General features: G+C 35.5%; 2 protein-coding genes and 1 long non-coding RNA gene across 7 annotated transcripts in view; 2 read left to right on the forward strand and 1 right to left on the reverse strand.

Annotated features, from left to right (window-relative positions):
- LOC117113797 overlaps window positions 1-8,035 on the forward strand; it is a 36,266-nt gene extending 28,231 nt beyond the window's left edge. For all 3 annotated transcript variants that reach the window (XM_033257233.1, XM_033257235.1, XM_033257234.1), the window contains exon 4: window positions 660-8,035. In XM_033257233.1, the coding sequence (XP_033113124.1) occupies window positions 660-7,022 (6,363 nt within the window). In that variant the 3' untranslated portion in view covers window positions 7,023-8,035. The remainder of the gene's footprint in view (window positions 1-659) is intronic.
- A 5,585-nt stretch (window positions 8,036-13,620) lies between these two features.
- LOC117113787 lies at window positions 13,621-24,029 on the forward strand. Of its 3 annotated transcripts, XR_004446253.1 has the most exons (8): window positions 13,628-13,738; window positions 13,980-14,242; window positions 18,370-18,770; window positions 18,879-19,100; window positions 20,006-20,081; window positions 20,794-20,883; window positions 22,882-22,940; window positions 23,041-24,029. XR_004446253.1 is itself a non-coding variant. In XM_033257219.1 (7 exons), the coding sequence occupies exons 3-6, from the start codon at window positions 18,768-18,770 to the stop codon at window positions 22,909-22,911; spliced, it is 345 nt and encodes a 114-aa protein (XP_033113110.1). In that variant the 5' UTR covers window positions 13,628-13,738; window positions 13,980-14,242; window positions 18,370-18,767; the 3' UTR covers window positions 22,912-22,940; window positions 23,041-24,029. The 3 variants fall into 3 exon arrangements, 2 of the variants coding, with proteins under 2 accessions (XP_033113111.1, XP_033113110.1); XM_033257219.1 differs by lacking the exon at window positions 20,006-20,081; XM_033257220.1 differs by lacking the exons at window positions 13,980-14,242; window positions 20,006-20,081 and having other exon boundaries at window positions 13,621-13,738; window positions 18,360-18,770.
- Window positions 24,030-24,498: 469 nt separating this feature from the next.
- LOC117113788 lies at window positions 24,499-25,612 on the reverse strand. Its single transcript, XR_004446254.1, has 2 exons — window positions 25,526-25,612; window positions 24,499-24,640 (listed from the first exon to the last, which is right to left on the reverse strand). It is a non-coding gene; the product is annotated as an uncharacterized LOC117113788 (long non-coding RNA).
- Window positions 25,613-27,455: the final 1,843 nt, after the last annotated feature.

Here is a 27,455-nt window from a genome sequence, read left to right on the forward strand (position 1 = left end):
GCACATTAAAGAATGTAATACATCATGCAAAAAAACAGGAGATTGTGTCCTGGTGTACTACCATAGTTACCAACCATCTCGCATTGTGTGGGGCACTCCCGCATTTTGAAATGATTTTGAATGAATGAATGGATTCGAGAATCAATTCGAGAAAATGTCTCTTTTTCGACCAAAATAACTCGGCCAACCACGCAATTAGTAAAATGAGGCGCATGCAGTCTTGTGCATTCATTGTCACAACCAACCGTTGATTATGTGTGTTGGTTGGTAACTATGTGTACCCAATTCTACTACAAGGAGGACTCCGCCTGAAATAAGCCTTTGGTTTAAAAATTCAATCCCCAGATTTACTTACGCCCTCTAGTCTGTACTGTACATGAAAGCAAGGTTCTATGTAGTGTCTTAAGATATACAAAGAAGTACAGTAGTTCTGTATCTTCTTTTGACTAACAAACTTTATTGAAACACAAGCTTGAGCTAGTGAAAGCTTGTTCTTGTGCGCTACATATATTTAATATTATTATTAAATATGTATGTTTATGTACATATTCGTAAATCAGCTTGTTTATTTTCCTTTCCATCAAATTATGTTCTTTATTCCCAAATGCGATATTGTCAAATGTTATAATAATTTATGTATTTTTATTATTTCATTGAAGGCATCGCAGAGAGCTGTATCTGATATGAGTAGTCAGCAGCAAACCCAGCAACCATCATCCTCCCCAGTGGGGGCTGGAACAAAACCAACAATAATAGTTTTGCAACGAGGGGATATGTTGAAAATGGATTCGTCAGGAAATCTTGTCGTAGTTGGTAAAGGTGCTACTGCGGAAGCACCTCCTGTAGCCTGTATGAACCAGCCTCTTTCAGCAAAGTCAACAATTCCGTCTACTGTACCAGTAGCATCTCAGCCAATCATGCCGTCCGAGCCACTGATTATTCCACAAGTCCGAACCAACTTGGTGCAGCCGACTGTGAAGTCACATTGGGAAGGGAAATCGCTCCTTCCGGAACCAACAACCGTGAAGGTGCATTTACCAAATTCAAATGCACAAGCTGCTGCTATTCTCCAGCAAGCAGCGAGTCAAGTGACGATACCTGCTGTTCACACCTACCAGAAACCAATGGTTCCACATTATTATACACAGACCAGCGGTAGTCCAGTAGATATTGCACCCAAGTATCAACCATGCATGATCCCACAGACAGTGACTGTACAGCAGCAGTACAACCAGGAACAGTTGGCAGTTCCTGCCACTAATGTAAATTCAACAATTGTCCAAAATGCACTGATTGATGGAATACAGCAAAAAGTGTCCGTCAATAAAACGTGGATACCACCTCAAAAGAAATCAAAATCCCTCATGTATGGCCATCAGTCACTGGTGGCATCACAGACAATGACTCAGCAATATCGGCAGGATCCATCAGAGATTGGTGATAATGATTCAAATTCTCCAATTGTCCGTAAGATGCTTATGGAAAGTTTACAGCAAAAGATTGCTGTAAAAACATCAGCGCCTCTAACAGTGCACAAGAATACACACACTACAGGAAAGATCACCAGTGTGGTAAAGAAACCTCAGAATTATGTGAACAAGGTACCCAAGGTTATTCCCAGTACTCGCTACAATGCTATGTCGTCTGTTTTTCAATGTGGTGAGTGCAGCCGTCTCTTTGTAAGCAAGGATTCACTTTTTAAACATCTTGAGACAGACAGGCATTTGGAAATTGGCGTGGATCGTAAGGATGCAGCAGTTGAGCATAGATTTCCCTGTAATGACTGTAATCTGAGTTTTCAGCATAGATCCTCTTTCTTGATTCACCATGACAGATATTGTCAAAAGACTAAAAAATCACGTGAGGAAACTGGGAAATATTCATTAATTTGTGCCATCTGTCTTTTAAAGTTTGCAACTGAATTGGATCTTGCTAAGCATGAGAAATCATGGCATAACCAGGAAAAGATGACCTCATCAAATGGTGATGAAGAAACCAAATCTACAAACCAAAAGAAAATGATTGATGAACCAGTTATCTTGACACAAATCACATCAAATGATGAAGGAGTCTACAAAATGGTGATTAAAGAACCAAATGTAGAGAGTTCAACAGACAGCTCTTCTTCCAAAGAACCCATAAAACCAGTCATAATTAAAATGAGTGGTATTAAAAAGAATGTTGGAAAAATTATATCAGAACATCCAAAGAGAAAGGGCAGAAAGAGGAGAAAGCGTGGCAGAGGGCGCCCTAAAAAGTCACTGAAATTAGCAACGGTGAAAAAAGAACTTTCTAAAGCATTGAAAGATGCAAAGATGCTTCAAGTTCAAGCATCCAATTCTAGTAGAAACTCAGACCGCAAACCAATAGAAATCGTGAAGGATATGCACGCAACCACACGATACCTTATTGACACTCACGGCTCTTTTGATAAAACTCAAGCTCGCCCATTTGTGTGTACGATTTGTGGAAAAGGTTATGATTCTGAACATTGCTTGCTGGAACACATTAAGACACATGTTAAGCCATATTCATGTGGAGAATGTGGATGGGCTTCATCAAGGAAAGATAATATCGCCAAGCATATCGAAACGGCACATAATGGTCCAAGATATGAAGTAAAAAGAAAGCGACCTGGTGAAGAATATTTAACCTCTCCAAAGTCAAAAAGAAAATGTGTAGTCATGGCAAAGGCAAACAAAAAGAGTAATAGAAGACGAAAGAAGGAAAAATCTCAAGTAGCTGAATCAGAACAATTGGAAGTAAAGGAAGAGATTAATGAAAATGATGAAAATATTAACAATGGGGATGAAAATGATGATACAATGCAAATGAACCAAAGTAATGATGACAATTTTGTTGATGTAGATGTTGAGAATTTAGAAAGCCAAAAGGAAGCAGGTGATGATATAGAAGAAGAGCAAGAAACTAATGAGGATGGAACGTGTAAGGAAGAAAAACCAGAAGTTAAAAAGGAACCTGATGATGATGACGAGGAAGAGATTGCGAAATACAGTGGAAGAGTAGATTTATGTCTTGCAAAAAATGTGAAGATAGAGCAAACACCTGACCAAGAAAATGATATACAAGGCCAAAGCTCTGGTAATAGTCCTGCAGATGAGACAGAAGAATTCGAGAACACAGATGAAAAAGAAGAATCTTATGATATTGCCAAAACTCTAGATGTAGAAAATTGTATTGTGGAAATTGAACAAAATCAAGAAGGTAATGATTCCCTGAAGATTGGTGATCAAAATTCAAACGATTCTCAATTAAGTGGAGCTGATTGTATTGCAGAAGCTAGTAACAGTGATGAAATTGCTGTGACAGAGCCACTTGAGCAAGAGCAGCTCGATCCACTAGAGCAAGAGCAGCTCGATCCACTAGAGCAAGAGCAGCTCAATCCACTAGAGCAAGAGCAGCTCGATCCACCAGAGCAAGAGCAGCTCGATCCACTAGAGCAAGAGCAGCTCGATCCACTAGAGCAAGAGCAGCTCGAGAATGAGAAACATTCTGATGTAGGGGTTTCAACACACACTGCAGAAAAACTTGAAACAAATGAAGTTCTAAATAGTGAGGACCATTTGCATGTTATTAACATTCCAGAAATTGAACAAGCTGAAGACTCAAGTACTCTATGCCATGATAGCCAGGCAATGAATGAGGTGGAAGGAAGCAAGGAAAATGAACCCATTGAAACTCCTTCAGAATACAAGGATTCCACAAAATCTAAAACAAATGAGCAAAATCCCATGTCACATGAAGACATTCCAGAACCAAATCCAACAGTACATAGCCAGCCTTTCCCAGTTGATGTGTATTCTCCTGAATCTGAAAACATTTCGAAAATTCAGCAGCTTAACAACCAAATGCTTCCTGCTCCGCCGCCACTGATGAGAAGACCAGACATTGCCGCTGTTGATGAATCACTAATCAATTCTGGGGAACACTCCATTACTGAAACCAATGTCTGTGGACCTCATAATGATGGCAACATGCCAGTCATTAGTTCTGTTCTCAGTCTGCAGAATAACACCATTAATCCTTATTGTCCATCTAGTCAACAAAGTCCATATCAACCTACACTAAGTGATCAGAATACTTATCAAGCAAATTCTCAAGTTGGACAGGTACAAACAAGAGGTTATGAGTTTGGTGGCAGGCCAATAGAACCAAGACCTGTAAGCTACCAGCCAGATCAAACCACACAAAGAGGAAGCTTTTTACAGAATATGCTTAAAGCTCCTCCTTCAAATAATTTTATTCGATTGCCAAACAGACCAGAACCAATCAGAAAGTTTTATAGTCCTCCAAGTAGACTAACTAGTCAATCTGATCTTAACTATTCTACAAATGTGCCTTATCAACCAAGTTTTAAGTCACCTGGTGCACTGCAGAACCAGTTCGTATACAATGGAAATGCATTTCACTACCCACCAAAAAGCAGCCAAATGGAACAGCAGCAGTTCATTCAATCACCCCCAATCAGAATTCAACAACAGAAAGAGTCATTCACGGCTATGCTTGAAGGTTTTCAACCTATGCAAGAGGTGCGGACTACTTGGCCTTACCTTCCTCCACCAAATGGTTATGGAAGTAGGTCCCAGCAGTCACCACACCATCAGTCACCACATCATCAGCCACCACATCATCATCAGCCGCCACATCATCATCAGCCGCCACATCTTCAGTCGCCACATCTTCAGTCGCCACATCATCAGTCGCCACACCTTCAGTCGCCACACCATCAGTCGCCACATCACCAAACACCACATCATCAAACAGCACATCATCAGTCACCCAGGCAAAATTCTCAATTCCAGTATCCTGTTGCCAATATTTCTCCGATTGCACCACCGCTATATAATCAGTATGGAATTCAGAACGTTGCCTTATATCAGGATCGCAATGCCCAAGACAGCGTCACTTATCAAAATGACCACCAACAGAAAGGTAATTTACAGACAGGTCAGATATACACCAATAACAATGCCATTGAGGTTTCCAAAACTCAAGGATACCAGAATCAGAATGCACCACCTCAATATCTGCAACCACCAGCTTACACAACCAGCCGACCAGGAACATCCCACCAGGCAGCAGTCGTGGCAAATGGTCATGTTGCACAGATGCAACTGACTGATCATGAATCTGGAGGTGAAAAAGTACAAACAATTACTTCAAATTTTAAGGCTACATATGTGACACCAGAACTCTCAAATCCAACTGATATTCTGGAAGCATCGGTCAACAGACTTGTCCCAGAGAAGTCCCCAGATCCAGGTATTACCCAGAATGAGGAACAAAATAGTCCATGCATTATTTCAAATAATGATGAAGTTGGAGAATCAGTCTATGGAAGTAATAACCAGCAAAGTCACATTGATAAAAATCATAATGAGTCTGGTACAGAAGTTGGTAGTCTTGAGAATGTTGTAATAGCAGATGAAATTAATTCAAAAGAAAATAAGCAAAATACTCAACAAGATGGTGTGACATCACCAAAGGTTTTCAGTGTGTACACGGAGAGGCCTTATATTTGCCACATATGCAGCAAAGGATTTAAGCGTCGTAACAATTTAAAAGACCATGTCAGAATCCACTCTAGGCCATACAAGTGTGGAGAGTGCTCATTCAGCACTACTCGTTGGCAATATCTTGGGGACCATCTGCGAAGAAGTCATGGATTCTCTGGTGATGATGCTGAACTTGAGAATATCTTTAAGGTGTCAGGTAAAAAGCTCAAGCCAACTGATGAAATCCCAGAAGCAAGTTTGATGCCAGTGACCAGTCAGCTTCCTGGAAGTACACCAGAGGATGGACAAATAATCTCATCTGAATTCAGTTTTGGTAGCATTAAGAAACGAGATCGATCGCGAAAGAGGTCATACGGTGGTGATCTAGTAGATTTTTATGGGCAGACAAATGCTGAAAACGATTTGTTTAGCTCCTCAGAGTTTTCCACACCTACTATTACAAGTGTGTGTTCCACAGCAGGAGATCTGATAGTTAAGGAAGGACCAGATGGGAAAAGTATGTTTGGAACTGAAGTTGCCAATACACATGTACATAGTTCACCAGAGCCAATTGTACATACTTCACCAGATCAACATGAACAACCTGTTAATAAAGAGTCACATGATGGAGTAAATTCAGTTCCTGATGTTATCGACCAACTTAATGAACCTGAAAATTTATCTGTAACATTAGGTGCTGTTGAAGAGCCTGTTGTGAATGACAAAGGAACAGAGGACCGTACAAGTACAACAGAGACAAATAATTTAATTAATGATGATTCTCTTGACAAGATATCAGCTATTAGTAGAGAGGAAGAAGTAGCTGTCAGTCCTTTTACACCAACATCAGGAGTGGCAGCAACTGATGTAGATTTATCAAAGATAATAGTTGCAGAGACTGGTGAAACCTTTGAACAAGGCTCTTTGCCAGATGCTTCATCTTTGGAATCCTCTCCACTTTCTCGTCGTAGACAAACAAAAAGGACAAGAACCAGTGTAGCAGTAACACCACCCAAAAAATGTAGAAGTAGTAGTACCACAAGCATCAAAACAGAGTCGCCAGATAAGCCAGCAATTACTGGGAAAGCGGGTCCAGCTGGTCTTGATCTAACAGACTATTACATTATGGTGGATGTAGCCAAGGGTGTTAGAGATCCTCGCCCATTCAAGTGTGTTTTTAGCGAAGAGTGCCAGAAGCTGTTTAAGTGCAAACAGCACATGCGTGAGCATCTATTCACCCATTTGAAACCCTACAAATGTGATGTTTGCAAACTCGGTTTCCCAAGAACAGACTACCTGGCAATCCATAGCAAAGAGGTGCATGGGATCACACCATCTAAAAGTAAACTGTTCGAGAAAAGAAGAAATGCCAACACCAGAGCCGTGAAATGCAGAATGAGGCCAACAAAGGATCGTCGCAGACAAGCTGTCCAGGAAGATTATGTATTGAATGGAGAGGAGATTGACTTCACTGTGCGTCCACCAGGAATTGTTGCAACTCACTGATAGCTTAGCTTAGAGTTGGTTTTGTGCACAAATGTGATTTTGAATTTCGATTGGTATTAAATTGAGGGAATTATATATTATAAACTTAGGTTTACTTTTAAATCCATACATCTCATTTTAAGATTTTTTTTTTGTATTTAAACATGCTTGTATTACCTCAAATAGGAGTTCAATCATGACCTTAGTTTTAATCTACTGTATTATATTATATTGCATGTCAGTATATTAATCTTTTATGCAGTTTTTATCTGTTTTTATTTTTTAATGTCTTTCGTAGTTGTTCTGTTAAAGTTTAAAGACTTCTTTTGTATGTTAAGTTAGGCATACTCAACGCAGTAATATAGCTGGCATTGGCTGGCTGTGTGTATCAGGTAGACATGTCCTAGTTGATGTTAATCTAGTCTGATGAGCTACGATGAAATATAGTGTAGACTTCTGATCACAATTATTCATTAAGAATATGGAGGAGGTTTTAATTTTCTTTCACTTTTAATATTGTAATGTTTTTTATATAGTCTTAACGTTTTTTGTGTTGACCATGTTTTTATGTCTTCCTGATATACTTAGGTTTTTCGTTTATAACTTCCATAATACTACTGTATATTAGATGTTTAATATTGAAAGGGAATGGAATGAGGAAGATCAAAGCTTGATGAATTATGAATATGCAATGATTATGATGTTTCATATAGTTATAGATTACAGATGTGTTTAGTAAATCATTCCATTTTCTGCTTCCCTTTATAGTAATGACAATGCTAATTTCATTCTTTATCGACAAAAAATTTTGTCATTTAACATAGGAGAATTATTACAATTTATGCTGATAATTGAAATCATTGTTGACCATTTAGTTGCACATATGAATTAGCAACTCACAATTAGTGTAAACAAAATTATATTTTTTTTACTGCGCTGGTTAGCACGCACATACCAGATAATTGTATTGAGACACATTTGTTTCTTGAGGAAGATTGAGCTTTTTTGCTAATAAATCTGTTTAGAATAATTCACTATTGTATGTGTGTATTTTGTGTATCTGCTTATAGCTTACTGCATAAAGCTGGTCTCACATGTTGCGATTTTGCGTACGATAAGCTGCGCTACAACGTTTAAGACTACAATTATTTTAATATATCTAAAATATCGGACGCTTCCATATGACTCAGTGTTGTATCATATACATACTACCTCTCAACACCTTGCTCCAGCAAACATCACAACATGTGAGACCGGCTTTAGTTATTTATAGAGGGTGGGAGTCAAGCCTGCCACCACCAGCTCTTACTATTTTTCAAATAAAGTTTTCAAATAAAGTATTATTATAACTGCAACATATATTGTTGGTAGTCTCCGTCATATTGCAGGTGATCCAAGCTGAGAATAGCCACTTTCATTTAATTTAATGACGTTTCTAACTGTCTCTTATACACATCTTGTGTGTTCCACAGTATTTTGTGTATCTGCTTATAGCTTACTGCATAAAGCTGGTCTCACATGTTGCGATTTTGCGTACGATAAGCTGCGCTACAACGTTTAAGACTACAATTATTTTAATATATCTAAAATATCGGACGCTTCCATATGACTCAGTGTTGTATCATATACATACTACCTCTCAACACCTTGCTCCAGCAAACATCACAACATGTGAGACCGGCTTTAGTTATTTATAGAGGGTGGGAGTCAAGCCTGCCACCAGCTCTTACTATTTTTCAAATAAAGTTTTCAAATAAAGTATTATTATAACTGCAACATATATTGTTGGTAGTCTCCGTCATATTGCAGGTGATCCAAGCTGAGAATAGCCACTTTCATTTAATTTAATGACGTTTCTAATGTAGTTAGGATCTTGGACATCAGGCTGTTAACCCAGAGTTACTATTGTTTAACCGAATAACTTTTGTGAGCAAAGAACTTTTTCCATCAAATACCATGAACATATTAAATATTTTCCTAAGTTAAAAAATGTTTGAGATGAATCTGGCTTAAAGATATGTTGCTTGTGCTTAAAAAAGGGCCAAAAAAGAAGAAAACCATCAAAATATCTATTTTCTAATAAGTAGACACTAGTATCTATAAAATCGATTAATATGCCTCTGAAACCCCTAAAATATATTTTGTGCCTCTGCCCGCTGGACCACTTTCGAGACATTTTGAACAACACCCGACCACGCTCACCATCGATGGATCTGAACTTTTTAGAATGTTTCAGGGAAGAAATAATTAAATTTTGGTACCGATCCAGATGAGGTGGCGGGGAGAGGAGGGTGGGGTTGTCAGGGAGCTTGGCACGGGTGGCACCAGCGAGGGAGGGGGATGGGGCCCCAGCAGGTATTTTCTACATATTGCAATCCCTAAATTTTTTTTGTTTCGCGCCCCCCCCCCCTCCGTATTATTTTATTTCGGACATAGGCCTAAATAATTTCTTCCATATCTTTTGTAATCATTTACGTGGCTAATTAAAAATTGCACAATTTTATTCGGCAAATAATTTTGAATGGTATTATAAATGTGTGCAAAAAAATGATTTAGGCCTAATCATTCATACAAAAGTTAATCGTTTGATCATCTCGGCCGTATTTATTATATATAACAAATTGTAGTAATAAAGATAATTTCGATTTCAATTTATTCAATAAAAATTCAAGAAGCTAGTGAACGCAGAGGCGGAGGGAGCCTTGCCGTTGTAGGGGCGGGGCGTAGCGTAGCGGGAAGGTCCATTATGTAGAGGGGATTGGGGTTGTAGCTCGGTGATTAAAGCTTGCCTCCAATCCTAATTCTTATTATTTTCTTCTAATAAAACAACTTCACTCCCTGTAACGCTGTAATTAATCAGATTAATAGAACTAATATAAAACAAGGATAGGCCTACCAATGCGCAGTCGTGGATCTAGGGGGTATAAGGTGGCTGACCCCTCCTCGTTTACCGTGAAAAAAAAATGACCACTCGTCTTGTGTGTCTGCTTCTCCAGTGGCAAATCCAGGAATTTGAAGTAGAGGGGCTCGGAGAGGGACTTTCAGAGGCGGATACTACCTCAGCCCCACCATGGTTGGGGCTGACGTAAGAACATTTATGATTATGGCACCTCTAGTGAGGCCAGTGTCACTGAAATGGCACTCTTAGTCTCAAAACTTGAGTCGAATTTTCATTTTTCCGCCGTTTTTTGGTTTTGAAAAAATTACAAAACCAATCCCACCCCACCCCCCGCTCGGTTCTTCTCACCTCCCATTATCCACCCCCACTTCCCCCATTTCTAAATCCTAGATTCGCCATTTTCCAGTTGTTTCGTATTCATTTCGGGCACCAACAGATCACAATCTGAGCCCTCTGCAGGTTGATAAATGTTATAAATCGGATGACAATCAATTAGGCTCGTCAGGCCGATTCTATAACACGACCAGGTTAAAAATTGGCCTATTTTGGTAAAAATCATGAGCTAATAGCTCATACATTTTTTTTTGAACGTTTTTTTGACCCCGCCATTTTCTAGTTATTTCGTATTTCATGACACCTACAGATCACAAGAGTCCTTTGCAGGTTGATAAATGCCACTTAAAACCTATTAATCTTAAAAAGCGATGATGATACTCAGATAGGCTCATGTGGCCCAATCCGGGATAAGACGACCAGCTAAAAAATTGGCCAATTTTGGTAAAAACCATGAGCTATTATAGCTCATACTTTTTTTTTTTGAGGATTTTTTGACCCCCGCCATTTCCAGTTGTTTCGTATTCTATGACACCTACAGATCACAAGGGTCCTCTGCAGGTTAACAAAAATGCCACTCAAGCCTAGTTTAAGCCTAAATAATGATGAATCGGGTGGTATCCGGAATTAGGCCCATGTTTGCCGAATCTGGGAAAAACGATCAGGGTAAAAATTGGCCAATTTTGGTAGAAACCATGAGCTATCCCCACCATTGTCCAGCTGTTTCCGTATTCCATGACACCTACAGATCAGAAGAGTCCTCTGCAGGTTAATAAATGCCTTAAAGCAGATTCGGATCTTTATATCCCTTTATCCACCCCCATTGCTAAATCCTAAATCCTGATGCGGAAGTTTGGAAGTTCTGTAGTACATGCAAAAAGTTGATCGTAGGCTACTTATTTAGCCTGCCTATTGAGATCCTCAATGCAACATAATGACTGTATAGAGGACTAACAGGGACCGTGATTTCCTTAATGACCACACTTTTATAATTTTATCCCGGGCCAGTTTATCATAATTTGTATAGTTTTGCGTATAGGGCCATTATTTCTTTTCAATTGCCTACAGATGATTATGTCCTCACGTTTCTATACAATCCCCAGGTTACTAGCCTATATTGACAATAGAGGACTGAACTGAGGGCATTATTTCCTTTCACGTGAGTACAGCTGATTAATGTCCTCACGTTTACATATCCCCAGTGTACCATATTTATTGTACAGATGACGACATGACAAATTATATAATGTCCTCACATTTATATGTAATTCTCATATTGACTATAGAGTATAGGCCTACTGAACGGATGCCGTGGCGTTCACTCACTTGACTACAGCTATTTTTAGACGGGTCCCAAGAAATTAAAATTGCTCAAATATTAGCCTATGTTTTCGTGGGCATCATTTGTTACATGCTGGCAATAACATAAATCCTCATCACCAGCTCTTAGCCCACAATGAATGGGCTGTTGGCACGCAAAATTTTCAATTTAAGTGGCAATTTGATCAAAAAATTACAAATTGTACGTAGGCCTATTTTACCCAAAAATAGTATTTTAAAGGTACATCGTCACTGGAAGATTCAATTTGAATATTTTTGCTAATAAAATTATTTATCAAATGATGTGAATGATAACACATTATGTTAATTTTTTAACGCAAATAAATTACGAAAAAATATATTTTTATGACTTGGCTAAATTTTAGTGTGTTATTATATAAATACGAAAAGAAAGCTAACAACCTTTTGTCTGCCTGATACGTTCTCAAATACTGAACGCATGAAAAAAAATTCAGACATCATCCATTTCGTATTTCGGAGTTAAGTATGTCGTTATCTCCCGCCAAAAAATGGAAAATGTTACACTTTTTACCCCAAAATGTTATTGTGAAGCTAGTATGTAACTACAAAATGCAATTCGAATATATTTGGTATCATACGAAAGCTATTTAATTTATATATTAAATGATGTGTTTGATGACATATGTTAATGTTGTGACCCGCAAAGTACCATGAAAAATTGTTGACGACTCTTTTGGCTAAATTTAATGATCTATATTTTATTTATGAGAAATACTATGCCTTGGCTTACACGGAATGACTGTTGCCACGTTGAATCTTAGATTTTAATGCCGAATTTGACCAAAATATAGTCAAATATTACACATTTTTACCCCAAAACCGAATTGTGAAGCTAGTTTAATTTTAAAAATCACTGGCGGCGCTACGGGGTTGGTGGGGGAGGGGGGATTTTCTTTCCCCCTCCTCCAGTTTCCCCAGCCACTCCCCAAACAGAAGAAAAACCAAAATTCGCCGGGGAGAAAAAAACAAAATGTATTTTCTACATATTAGTAGAGTATCTATATATTAAGCCAGTGAAACCCCTGAACCACTTTTGAAACATTTTAATCGATACAGGACCACGCCGACTTTGCTTTCGTCGGGGACCTCCCCCCCCCCCCAAAATCAAGCGGTACCTGTCCCTCACTTTTTATTTGTTTAGACTTAGTTACCTTAAAACAAGTCCTGATAGGGCCTACCCTTTGAGGCATCACCCTTATTTTATATCAACATGAAACAAAAATGTTTTTTGTTAAAATAATAATAAAAAGAAAATCAATATTTGTTTCACTTCAAAAAAAGTTATCAATCGCGATATGGCAATCAGATAATACAATTTTGATCAAAAAAAAAAAAAAAATGAAGACTAAGAGGCCTATCTGCGGTATAAATCCGTCTATCTTACATTCAGGATTTCCAATTGGTGAAGGACCGATGCTTCTGGGATATGGCACCGGAATAATGAAAGGCCTAACGAAAATAATATTTAACTGCATACCTATGAATGATGCGTTTGGATTACTAAGAAATGGTACCATATTACGTAGTTGTTAATTATTAATACCTCCTCTCCCCATCCGTTTTTCTGGTTTAATTATTAGATCGGTATTAATCCCATCCCCCGAGGATACCCCTATTTTGAGAAATATTACATCTTTTACCTACCGGTATTTTACCATTTTAATATTTTATTGAAGTTTTTTAATACAATTTTGTTTCGTATATAGGTGCGGCCTACTTTACTTTTATTTTTTTTAAATTTTATTTTTTTATTTTTTAATACAATTTTGTTTCGTATATAGGCCTACTTTTATATACTTGCACGCGCAAGTGGATACTTTCCACTGTTTCTAATCTGTTTTTATACGTTTTGATTCATAAGATGATACAGTATTGTCTTATATAGAAATACGTACCAATACGTGATATTCCAATTCAACCTCAGTCCTCAGCGTTCCTGTGGCCATTTTCACCTAATATCCTGAATAATTACCACCTGTGTAGCATAGCGTGAATTATGAAATTCCAGAGAACCGCGTGACATGAATTGACATGACGACGGAAATGGTGGACAAGGTGTATTTTAGCAATAATAAACACCACCATATTTTGTTTATGATTATAGGTCTAAAGTATATTCGTACGTATCAACAAAACTACTAAGGTAGGCTTAAGTATTAAAAGAAAACGTGTAACTAGCAATATTTATTGATTTTAAGTTACGTTAGCCAATAATACGAGTCAGTTTCCATGTAACGTGCATAGCATGGTGTACACAGGGAGTACACTCGGTCGGACGCTGAGTTCTTTTTTCCCGACAAGATTTTTAATGTGTTTTTAAGGTATGTATTTTCATATAGTCGTACCCTTAAAATTGACAAAACATGACTTGTTCATGTTCACAGGAATGGTACTTGCTTCAGCATTCTTGTGGCCATTTCATTAAATATTCTGGACGTACCAACTGTGTGGACCAAAAATGCCAAAAGAACTACGTGAACTCGGAATGGCATATATGGCCGAATTGATGCATTCTTACAGAAAACTCCATAATTTGCTGTATTATAGTGTATTTCCATATATATATATCCATAATCAAATATTTGAACTTGAATGTATATTTCAAACGCCAAACAATACGAGTTACTTGCTTTGTGGTGAGTGCAAGGTAGGTTCTAAATGAACTAGGACTAGGCAATTTCGACAAGAATAGTTGTGATTATAGAGAACTGCTTTTAATCATTTCTTTCCTAGGCCACATTAGATAGAATATTTATTATCTACTAATATCTAAGGGCCATACCAGGGGTTTATCTAGCAGGGGCGGACCCAGTAAGGGCATGTTTTGCCACTAAATTTTAAAAATTTCAATGCAAATCAATATTATGTGTTTTACTACACCTACCTATTTTGAAACTAGTGTCTCCCTTCCCTCTTTCCCCTCCCCTCTTCCAAAAAAAAAATTTTTTTTTGGAAGGGCGTGGCCCGCGAAGGTGAAGTGGGTGCTTGATGATTAGGTAGCCAGGCGCTAGCTTGCAATATTAGGTGATTTTAGGTAGATTTTTAAGTAGGGATTTTTTTGCTTCGAACATTTTTCAATAAGGGCAAGGGAGGTGGGGGGGGGCCGAATATATTTTTTGTGGGGAACATATCCCCATTATAGATATGCCGGCATTGGACCAGACTTGAATGACTTTTTAACACTGAGTATTCAAAATAAATCAATTAAAATAATATAGTCTATCAAAATAAAGTCTATCAATTTTATCTATGAACCATAGACCTACATTAACATGGTTAGTGAGGTATTTAAAATGATAAAATTTCATCAAACAAGTTGCAATTAAAGCACTACCATTAAAGACATAAAGATATTATGAAATATATGATTTCTTGTATCTGAATTTAATCAGTCTTAATATGCGAATAAAATAGTCTACGGCTTTAAAAAAAAAAATTATTCAGCCCTATTCTTTTTTTCTTTAATCTGTTCAGTTCAGTTAGGGGTCATCCATAATTATCAACATTTTCAAAAGAGTACAAAACATACGCTTTAGGGGGGAGGGGTTGAAATTGTAGGCATAAGTACTCTTTTATGAAAAACATAAAATGTTGATCTCAAAATGAGTCTCTTATACACATCTAGATGTGTATAAGAGACAGGTGTAGCATAGCGTGAATTATGAAATTCCAGAGAACCGCTCACATTGACACAACCTCGAGGCGCTTAACAACAACAGAGAAGCAGCAAAATTAATTAAGTTCAAATGATTGGTTTGATGATTATCAATAAATGTTATTATTACAATGCTTTGGTAATTGGAACCATTTCAAGGCCTGTTACTTTCCTATTCATCCCAAAGCCTTTCATTTTTCTTTCACTTTTGCTTCTTGTCTTTCTTCCTTTCCCTTCAAATATTCCTGATCTTTACTTTTATGTTTCCTTATCTTATCTTTCACATTCCTTTCTAAGATTCCTTATCTTTCCTTTCATTTTCTTTCTTATAATTCGTATCTGTCTTTATTTCATTCTTATATTTCTTACAATTTCTTTTCTTTTCCTTTTTAATGAAAAAACAGAAAAAAGTATGTTTTGTACTCTTTTTAAAATGTTGGTAGTTATGGATGACCCCTTACCTATCCTCAGTCCTTAATTTCGTGTCATGTCTTTCTGCTTCTCATATTGCCTCTGATTCTATTTTTAGTTGGTTTTCTTTGATTAGAATATATTATATTATTAAAACAAACTATACTCTATAATAATGCATTGTAATACACATACTACCAGGCTTATTATTTTGTTAATAAGTGTTTGAGTCTACAAAAATGTGAACAGTGTAATTATGGCTGTGAATAATCGCTAAATAACAGATAAATTTTCTCATGAAATTATTTTTTTTTCAATATTTATGGTTGAAATTTCGAGGTACTGTAATACCAATACACTTTGATTAATTTCCCCGTTTCTTGTTTTTTTGGTTCCTATGCTGTAAAGTAGTAGGAACCTTTGAAATGATCTGGATGTTCGTTTGTAAGTCTGCGACGCTGATGTTATAAAATTTGTTGAAATATTGTGAACAAGCGAACTTGAATTTCCAAAACCCTGCTGGTTATAATTTTTGCATACGTAACATGTAGTAATTTTCATGTAATTGTGCCATATTTCTTGAAAATTCTTGTAGGATAAAATAATAATAAAGTAATAAACACGATTTATTACCCCGCCATCCAAAACTCGGAATAATCAATGATACTTTAAATTATTAATTATTTTGATAAAAACCAGATACTATGTACCAAAAAAAGGACTATTGCTTTAAATTAAAAACATATTTTGAGTTCTAAATAACAATCCTGGATCAGCCCTGGGTAAGCGGTACAGAACATCAGGGCCGCCAAGAGGGGAAACTGCGGTGAAGGCACAACAATTTTTTGAAGGGGGTCCAGTCAATCTGGAGGGGGGCCATAATTAGAGGACCCATGACATTATTGAGGGCTCACAATAGTAATTAATATTTAGAAAAATGCTACCTGCAGTTTGTATGGGCCCCTTACCAGTTCCCCTGAAGATCTCTGTCTCTTATACACATCTAGATGTGTATAAGAGACAGCTTCAAACATTTTTCGGTAGCCCTGCAGAACATTGACGAGGAGAAGCCAATAATTTTGGCATGGAACACTGCTTTAAAAAAGTTTTTTATTTATTTATTTTTTTTGGCAGTCTTAAAAGTGCCATTTCTGGGAATCAGTGCTATTGCTTTTTTCTTGTTTCACATGTTTATTGATTTCTTTGACCTGCCCCTCATCTTTTGTTCTATCAATATTTAACTTTTTCTTATCTCTTCTCTGTATTTGTTCTAATAGGAGGAGGAACACAGGGTTTCCATTTTTTTTTTACAAACTGGAATACAAATACAAACTGTTAACAAAACATAATTCATTTTTCAAAATAAAGATGATGTAAATAAGTGCTTTAAAACAATAGGTCTACTGAAAACATTTTCGACCATGGAATTCTGTTTAAAATTTTAAAAAATCAAGAACAATTTCTTAATTGATTATGACAGTCTGATTTAGAATTGTATAATATATAGGCTAATCATTTATTGTGTATTATATATAGGCTAATTGTATATTGTATTTATAGGCTAATATGGGGTATATGTATATATATATGGGGTATATATATATACATATATATATGTATATATATGGGGTATATGTATATATACATATATATATATACATATATATATGTATGTATACAGTGTATATGTATATATATGTATATATATATATCTACCTGATAGGAATTTTAAAACCATTTGAACTCGAATATAGAATAGATACAGATATATATCTAATAAATATATAAAGATCTTTATATATATATATATATACTGTATATACTATATATATTTCATTTTATATATATATATATGTATGTCTAATCAAAGCTACTGTTGAACCTCTCATTTTTTCGTCATATATATATATATATATATATATATATGTATATAATATATATATATATGTATATGTAGATGATTAAATCTAATGTGATAGAGCTAAAAGGCCATAAGGAAAATGTTGAAATCGTGAACAAATTATTATTGTATTTTAGTGGTAACACAATATTTCGTTAAAGTTTTGGAAGGGCCGACTGATAAAGTTGTAGTGTTACAGCATTGATGCGTAACCATTATTATTTGTTAACTGCTATGGCTTTGTTAATGAGATGATTGAAAACATGTTAATGATGATGGAAATCAGGGGGGCGGATTTACTGTCCCCTTCCTTTTGGAAAGCAAAAAAAAAAAGAAAGAAAAAAAGAAAACATTGGTCGCAAAAAATGGACCCCCTAGGATAGTGTTATCTTCATCGGCCCCACTTGATTCCCCAACACTAGGCTGGTGGGTGCACTTTCTCAGAAATATATCAGTAAACATTTTTGGTAATTATTTGTGTTCTAAACTTTTGTGTCTCTTGAGTATGTTCGGACCTTTGTCAGATAGCTTCTGAGAGGCTGTGTGACAATTTTTGGGGACTACTCGTCCAGGAAATAATACTATACAAGAACACTGATGAAAAGAACAAACCTAAGTCGGGCAGAATATTACTTGTCCCTAAACTGGATCATCCATATTTAAAGCAAGTAGACCTAAATTACCAGCATTTAATGAAGGCACGATTTATCTGGATTCTTATTTAAAACGATATGAAAGGTATGCCACATGATTTGGCAGTAAATTTAAGTTCTTTATTAACAGGAAAATCTTTTTAAGTTTATTTTAGGTTATCTACAGCCGAAGCAAATGAATACAGATTACTTAAACTCTTCTACTGAAGCATTTCCAGTTGACATGATGGGATTGACATCTACATCTTGCAAGACCTGAAACTGGAGAAAGTGGGCATTAATTTGCGGTTTGGACTAGATGGATAAAATTAGCAGATGCAGACAAGTTATGACATTTTGCTACGAGAACAGTTTACAGATGGATGTGGGCGTGAGTAGGTACTTTTACTTTGCGAAAGTCAGCCGAGAACTGCTATGGCTGAAATTCTGAAGCAATACGTTGGAGCCTGAGGAGAAATGTTCGGTCAGCTTTAGGGATCCAGTTTTAAAACCCGTACCAAATGCAACCACAAAACCAGTAAACCCTAGTGTGAGAGCTCCATTCCCATCTCAAATGGTAAGCAAACCCACTCCTGTAACTTGTTATATGTGTCATCAATACAGTAGGTATTGGAAAGAAATTGTCAATTTTTAACATTGTCTAATCCAATAATAATTGTTATAGGAGTCAGAGTTGGACACATTGCCAGAAACTGCAGGCAGTACAGACAAATGTGCCGGCTTATCTTATTCCAAGTCATGTCAACCAAATCTACTTTTCCATGAAGAAGGTAGTAATGAAGATCCAGAAGTGGATAAATATAAACCAGACATAAGTGCTTGCATGGTTGAAAGGAAAGTAGCATCATTAGATGACTGCTGCTGCACAGATGAAGAGGGTAGTCAGGTAACGCTTACATGTGGGCATTTTCTTTCTATTATGAGCGCAGCTTGTAAAATTTACTAAGAGAATGCCAGTTTCCACAGGTACTGTTGACTCGCATCCAGTTTCTGTTCTCCGTGACAGTGATGGCATGGTGTAGTGTTAAATAAAGGATTTGTTTTTGTGTTACCTGGACAACTGACTGGAAAATAACCCTGTGTTTTAATAATGGTACTGTTAGGAACTCAAGAAGAACCATTATATATCTGAACTTCATAATACAATATAGTTTAAATTTGATGATGTTTCAAAATTGAATTTTCTGTAGTATTTAAAATGTATTTATTGTATTGTTTCCATATTTATAGTTCTATTATTATTTTTCTGGTATTTTAGTATTCTCATTTGGGACCACGTTGGAAATAAGTTGCTTTTTGTACTTTCCAGGGTTTTTATCCTGAAATGTTTTCCCAGTCAATATCCTTTTTAATGTTTTTATATAATTTCGGTGCCTTTCGTATGTGTCTGTGTATATTTGTACACGCCAATTTGGAAAAGCAAATATATAATCTCTATTTATACCCTTGGATAAAGAATATTTATTCCAATAATTAAACTTTAGTAATTCTTGTGGCCATTTTCACCTAATATCCTGGACGCACCCACCTGTGTAGCAGATTTTGAATTCCAAAGAACCGCTTGACATGAGTTGACGACGGATATTGTGGACAAGCTGTATTTTAGCAAAAAAAAAAAATGCCATTGTTTAAAAAAAAAAAATTTATGATTATGGGGTATATTTGTACGTATTAACAAAACGAGGTAGGCCTATGTGTTGTATGTGTTAAAATAAAACAATTGCAATTTGTATTTTTTTTTTTAGACTTTTAAGTTCCGTTATCAAACAATACAAGTCAGTTTCTTTGTAGGTGTGCTTTGCATGGTGGAAATAGACTCAGGCGGACGAACGCGGCTTGTTTCGAAAAGGATTTTTGATGCGATTAGGTAGGCCTGTGCATTCTATATACTTTTACACGCCGATGAAAATAAATTTGCAAAATCATGTTAGACTAATAATTTTCTTATTTTTATAGTACAAGGATATTTTATTTATTTATTGTCTTTTTACTGCACTTTCAGTACTTGTGTACTGTTTTCCAAAGTCGTACAGTTGCATAATTAAACAAATATTGAAATGCAATGCAAGTAATTTTGATTCCTAGATGGCGGGAAATGAGCTTTCCTGACTTCTAGTTTTCTTTAAAAAAAAAATTTAAAAATCAGCTAACGGGTCCTGAAACGGTAGACCTAGAAGTTTTTATTTATTTTTTAACTAAGACACCCCAGATCCGCCAATGTGAATTGCGAGAAAATGTAACTCGGTTGGGGACTGGATAAACACTTCTTTCTGCTCGATCTCCTCCTTGTTTTCTTGCATTTCTCTCTGATCATACAAAAATCTCCATAAACATTATATATTTTCTGCCAAAAAGTGGGGGGGTCCTCCGGTTGCGCCAGCCATGTCCTACGTAAAACGGCCATGGAGGTCTGAGATAATGCTTAACTATAGTGTTGGACCTTCCCTATTTCTACCCCATAAAACAAAAAACAAAAATAAAAAAAGTCCATTGAATCTTCTGACTGATGATATAATTTCTTCGTTCCTTAAATCTATCATGTCTCAACCTTAATGTTTCTTCTTTTTTTTTTTTGGCAGATGAAGCAACAGAACATGACCCATGCAGCAAGTCACGAAAAGTGTACTGAAGTTTTGTTAGAACATTTGCTGAATAGTGCAATAATCTTGGTAAAGGAACAGGGACGTAGCCAGGATTTTGAAAGGGGGGGGGGGAGCTGTTATGCGAATTACGTAGGACCCCAGCAGGGTCAAACCCCCCTGTGAAGTAGCGCACTCTGAACGTTCTTAGGACTGTTTGAGAGGATAAAGTGAAAATTGCAATAGACGCATTATAAAAAAGCGCAAAAATAATTATATAATAAATTAACAGTGGCAGATCCAGGAATTCGAAAGAGAGGTGAACCAGGGAGGGACATTCACAGACTGAGGAACCACTCACCTCAGCCCCACCATGGTTTGGGGCTGAGGTAAGAAAATTTATGATTAGGGCATCTCTAGACGGCCGGAAATTACACTCTCGCACTTCAATTTGAATATATTTTTCTTTTTTTCCTTAAAAAATGAAGGGGGGAGGGCCTTGAATCCACCTCTGCTCAAAACATTCTTTATCCAGAATAGAAAAATCACGAAAAATGGACATGAAAAACCAGATCACATCCTAAAAACAAACAGCAGTCACTAAGACATACATCAGGAGCCGACTCGATGGAGTTTAATGTCATACCCAGGGGAGGGCACAGATCTGTTTTGAAAGGTGAAGGGAGAGGGCTTTTTGTGAGTCGACACCCACCTCAACCCCACCATGGTTAGAGCTGAGGTGAGAAAATTTACGGAAATAGTACCTCTAGATGGCCAGAAATGACACTTTTAGTAAAATTCATCATCGTCACATCACCATTAGTCAAAATGAAGCGCCAAAATAATTCTCATGATCTTTTATCAGGGATTTTTGACAACCATAGAAATCTTATTAATGTGTGTGTGATATACCACAGAAAACAAAGCTTAAAAACATTGTCTTTGAGTATGTACTTTACATAGGCCTACTTCAAAAATGTTATTTCACCACCACCTCAGCCCCACTATGGCTTGGGCTGAGGTGAGAAAATTTGAGGAAATAGTACCTCTCGAGATGGCCGGAAATGACACTTTCATATAAGTAAAATTCATCATCATCACATCACCATTATAGTCAAAATAAAACGCCAACAAATTTCTCATGATCTTTTATCAGGGATCTACTTAATACCCAGGAAAACTTAGGCCTAAATATAGCTTACTAAGCTTTAACTATACTATATTATGATCCTTTTTTTTCACATTTAGCACAATTTCCTTCACTTTTTATTGCTGTTAATATTATTATCAATTATTACTATCATCATCATCATCATCATCGTTATTATTATTAGTACTTATTACTATTAGTAGTAGTATTATTAAACAAAAATTTAAAGAAACTTGGAAAAGGATAAAAACGAATTTGAACCACAGTATCGCATTTCTATGTTAAAAGACCTGGCCTGAGATTTATGGATTTAAGATTTTTTAAAATCAAGCTTAGGCCTATGTGTTCTATTAGGCCTATGTATAATGTGTACTGATGCATATTTACATGTTTTAGAAGTATACATTTTGAGTGATCCCAGGAAAGAATTTGTATTGGCTCAAGAAGAAGCTTTAAAATGTTAACACTGTGTACAAAGGGGGGGGGGGAGCTGCGGAACCCACTTTCCCCCCTCCCCCTCCCATATTAATGGGGCAATACAATACTGTTTGTGAGAATTATATTTGATAGGGTTTGGAAAAAAATAACAACAATTAAAAATCATCACATTGGCCTACTTGCTGCTACTTGGAAATTGGACTCGCTATAACATAAGCTCAGTAGTTCAATTCCTACCCAAATTACTTTATTTGCAATTATTATGGAACATGCTGAGCATTCAGTATGATGAACTAAAACATTCCTAACATAAAAAACAGCATTGAATGGCATTACAGTATTCAGTGGTACATGGAAATAGGATATACACACCAGATAACTAGCCTGGTGCTTAACCACTACAACATTGAGCTTGCACTTTCCCAAATCAGTATTTGTGAAAGTCACTGAGAATACAAAAACAATATCTGTAATTTTTTTTTTTTTTTTTTTTTTTGCAGGCGACAGACAACTCTCTGCAAGATAAGTAACTTTTGATGTACATCAAAGAATTAATACTGTAAGTATTAAGTGAAATATACTGAAGCTTTATGAAATTATTAACTTTATTATTACTTTAATTTTGTTAAATTCGTGTTTGTGTCTAATTTTTTTTTTAGAATCTGTTTTTGGTGGATGCAGCAACTCAGTTGCAAGACAGGAAAAGTACTGCTGCAGAGGAAGACAAGGAAGAGAAACCTATTATAATTAATTTTGTTTAATATAGGCAATTTAATTTAATTTAGTTAATTTAATTTGTCATGCCTAATACAATACAAAGTTTGGCTAACATCTTGCTGAATATTGTGATGCAGTAAACCCGGTAAAAGCAGTTGTATTATTTGTAGACTGGGTCCCAGTCCCTAATCTTTGTCTTAATCTGTAAAAAAGCTGGGAAATCGATTTTAGCACCAATGGCGTTCCATATTACCTATTTGCTTGGCATATCATAGTAAACTTTTTCTTCGCATAAAAGTTTCTCGATATATACCGACGCTGGTGGCACTTTCCAAAATTAGCTAATACTAGGAAAGCCTATAATTAGAGACTTGTGGCAAGTCTATATTATTTGTTGCAGCATCAAGACAACAATTGCTTAATTCTGAAAAAAAAACTGAGTATATTGTACAGAAGATATAAACTGGCTAATTACAATCAGACCAGAGAACCAGAAAACTACTATGATTACTAGCAGAGCATTTTAACTTTCTATATAATGAATTGTTGATACCTAATAATTTACATTGTGCTTTTGGTTATGAAGATAATAAAAAATATAAGTATGTGTGTTGACTTTTCTTTGCTGTTCAAAGTGGATGCAGGTAAGTTGTTGCAGCATCAAGACAACAATTGCTTCATCCTGGAAAACTGATTATATTGTACAGAAGATAAGAGAACAAGAAAACTACTGTAACTTGCATTTGAACTTTCCATATAATGAATTTTTGATGCTGAATAATTTTCATTACACGATTTTGGTTATGACGATCATAAAAAAAAACATATCACTAGTCTTTTGATGTTTCTTTGCTGTTCAAGTTTGAAGACGGATGGCATGACTGATGGATGCAGGTAAGATGAAAAAAGCGCCCTCCAATAGAAAAAGGCTAATTTTGTGTCCCTCGATTTCTATTGGAAGTGGTGCTGAAGGGTGCCCTCCAATAGAAAGCCCAAAATTTCCAGGGTCTCTAAAATTATTTAAAGGGGTCCTGTGTGGTGCTGAAAATCGCCCTCTATAGCCATTTTAGTTCAACGTTTTTCGGTGGTCTCTTATTTGTCATTAATTTAATTAATAAGGTGGTAGTGCCCTCTAATAACCAGTTTTTATGCCATTCTGAAAAAAATTGGATGTTAGAGGGCGCTTACTGCCATTGACAGTTAAGACACCCTAAAAAACTTTAAATTAAAATGGCTATTTAGGGTGATTTTCTTCACTATTTTTATCAGAACCGGACAGATTATTGTGGCCAAATAACTTAGTCATATTTAGGGCCTTTTTCTATTCGAGGGCGCTTTTTTTTTTTTGCCATCCTGATTTTTCGACTCGAGAAAAAAACAATACTCAATACTAAACTGAATACAATGAATATTTATTTATTCAAAATAATCAATACTAAATTACAATGAATATTTATTCAAAATACTTCCAAAATTATACAACATTACAATGAATATTTATTTGAAATTGAAAGCTTTAATTGCCAAATCAGTTGCCACAATCTGAAAGAATAAGAAATTAGAGCAATAAGCTATAGAAAAGCTATAGTGGGAAAGGGAAAATATTTAAAGTTATTTTTAATTGAAACATTTACGAAAATTAGTACAACAATGTACAAGTCCAGTGGAAAGGGAAAATATTTAAAAGTTATTTTTAACTGAAACATTTACGAAAATTAATACAACAATTTATAAGTCCAGTGGAAAGGGAAAATATTTAAAGTTATTTTTAATTGAAACATTTACGAAAATTAATACAATTTATAAGTCCAGTGGAAAGGGAAAATATTTAAAGTTATTTTTAATTGAAACATTTACGAAAATTAATACAATTTATAAGTCCAGTGGAAAGGGAAAATATTTAAAGTTACTTTTAATTGAAACATTTACGCAAATTTATACAACAATTTATAAGTCCAGTGGAAAGGGAAAATATTTAAAGTTATTTTTAATTGAAACACTTGCGCAAATTTATACGTCCAGTGGAAAGGGAAAATATTTAAAGTTATTTTTAATTGAAAATTTATAAGTCCAGTGGAAAGGGAAAATATTTAAAAGTTATTTTTAATTGAAACTTTACAAAAATTAATACAACAATTTGTAAGTCCAGTGGAAAGGGAAAATATTTAAAAATTGAAACATTTACGAAAATTAATACAATTTATAAGTCCAGTGGAAAGGGAAAATATTTAAAGTTACTTTTAATTGAAACATTTACGAAAATTAATACAATTTAAAGTTATTTATTATTACATGTTAATCAAATAATTTCAGAAACAAGTATCAAATCAGAAATCAGTGTTAGCATTTATTTATTCCACAAAGCAATTTACAATGGACATGAAATTTATAATAAGAAAATTCACAAAGTTTTTCTAGCAGACTCACCATTCAGTAGAGGAAGCAAAATTCGCCCATTCAGCAAAGCAGGGCTGGTCCACTTGTTACAGAGGTGCAATGTCTAAATTTTCTTCAGAATTTATAGAAAAATAAATTGCATTAATTAGATTTAGGATGAGAAAATACAAAAATGCACCATAAATATCAAAATGTTTAATTGTTCTAATTCTAGAAAAAAAAATATAAATTTGGTCAAATAATTAAATTTTAATTTTATGAACTACTAATCATAAAATAATTAAACATTACATGCAGAATGAAAATGATAGTATGCATTTTATAATTAATGCTTGCTGTACACAACAAAGATAGTTCTGGAAAGAACTATTGTTGGTTGAGAATGCAGGGCTGGTGGAACGTTTTCAAAGTGGGAGGGGGCCCAACTAGTAAAATGGATGGGAATATGAATCGGGAAATCTGGCTTCAAATGTAGGGGGGTGGGGGTCAAAATTTTCCCTAAAACCCCCAAAAAGAAGGCAATCCGAGGATCTTCAAATTTTTATTCCTAGAGGCTGGGAAATGAGCTTTCCCAACTTTTAAGCTGGGTGTATCATAATGACAAGTTCTTCAAAATTCAAGGATTTCCCTCTTTTGAAAACGGTTAGCTTAATGTTCTCATTCTTAATTATTACATTAAAAAGGCCTGTTATGTGTGTACACATACATAAAAAAATTGAGTAGTTGCATACATATTCTTTTTCCATGATGGCGGGAAATGACTTTTCCGACTTTTGAAGAGTCTCTTAACGACTTTTAAGTACTCCAAAATTCAAGGTTCTCGATTTTTGAAAACGATTCCATAAATCAATGAACCCCAACGTGAAAGGGGGATTCAGGTTCTCCCCGGAAAAGTGTTGATTTCTAAATGGCGGGAAATGAGCTTTCACGACTTCTGAAGTTACTTTAATTTGAAATTCTTCAAAATTCAAGGTTTTCCCCTCTTGAAAATAGTCAGGATAATTTTTCTCATTCTTATTACAGTAAGTGTATACATAAAAAAAATTGAGTTGCATACATATTCTTTATTCCAAGTATTGATAAATCTCAAAAAGAAAGGGGGTGCGGGGATCTCCCCCTGGAAAAATTTTATTCCTAGATTGCGGGAAATGAGCTTTCCTGATTTCTGAGGTGTTTTATTGACTTTGTGTTTGAATTATCTCAAGAAACGGCTGCACAGACATGACTAAAAATAACAGTGAGTATTAGGCATAGCCCAATGAAAAAAAGGTGTGAATTTGAGGGTCATTTAAAATCCTAAGGTCCCACCTAAATATCTCTAAGGATAATCAATGGATCAAAATTTCCCTTTGACTATAATTTGTCATGTTTCATTGAAAAAAGGGTATGGATATAAGAATCATTCAAACAAGAACGTCCCAGACCAGATATTTAAAAAAACTAATAAAATGATCTGAATGAAACTTTCGTGAAAGTTTAATCAAGTTACAAGGAAGATAAATTTGAATTATTGGTGACGATCCAAAGTCGGGTTTGCATGGAGGCCAGGTCCCACACCTAAATATCTCTAGGACCACGTAAAAAAATAGGTTTACTATATTACTGTAGGCATAAACAATAGTTATATGATGAATATCTAAATTAGTGCAATTACAGTAAAGCTGTACAGCATTTTATATGTACTAACTTCACTTTTTTCGGAACTGATTGGGAATTATTTTTAATACATCTATACAATGTGACGCTAAAAACCAAACCCCCATATTTATATTAGCATAATATTTCCATTTAACCACTAATACATGGTATGCATTTTCTTTGTCAGGTATAAGAGTGTGATGTTCCAGAAGATGTAAGGCATTGGCAGGTGTACAACTGATACAATAAAAGGAATTCGAAAAATTGAGTGATTAAATTTTGGTGTGGATGTGAATATATGGACTATTCAAAGCAAAATGTC

The sequence above is a fragment of the Anneissia japonica genome, unplaced genomic scaffold (assembly GCF_011630105.1).
Source record: "Anneissia japonica isolate Jap-2015-1 unplaced genomic scaffold, ASM1163010v1 scaffold287949_len505691_cov196, whole genome shotgun sequence".
Classification (NCBI taxonomy): Eukaryota; Metazoa; Echinodermata; class Crinoidea; order Comatulida; family Comatulidae; genus Anneissia; species Anneissia japonica.

What these genes read in the sequence shown, in the direction of transcription:
- LOC117113787 (XM_033257220.1), top strand. An exon ending in CAGATGAAGAGGGTAGTCAG is followed by an intron (nt 19,101 to 20,793) that starts GTAACGCTTACA and finishes TTTTTTTGGCAG; the next exon opens with ATGAAGCAACAGAACATGAC. An exon ending in TGAATAGTGCAATAATCTTG is followed by an intron (nt 20,884 to 22,881) that starts GTAAAGGAACAG and finishes TTTTTTTTGCAG; the next exon opens with GCGACAGACAACTCTCTGCA.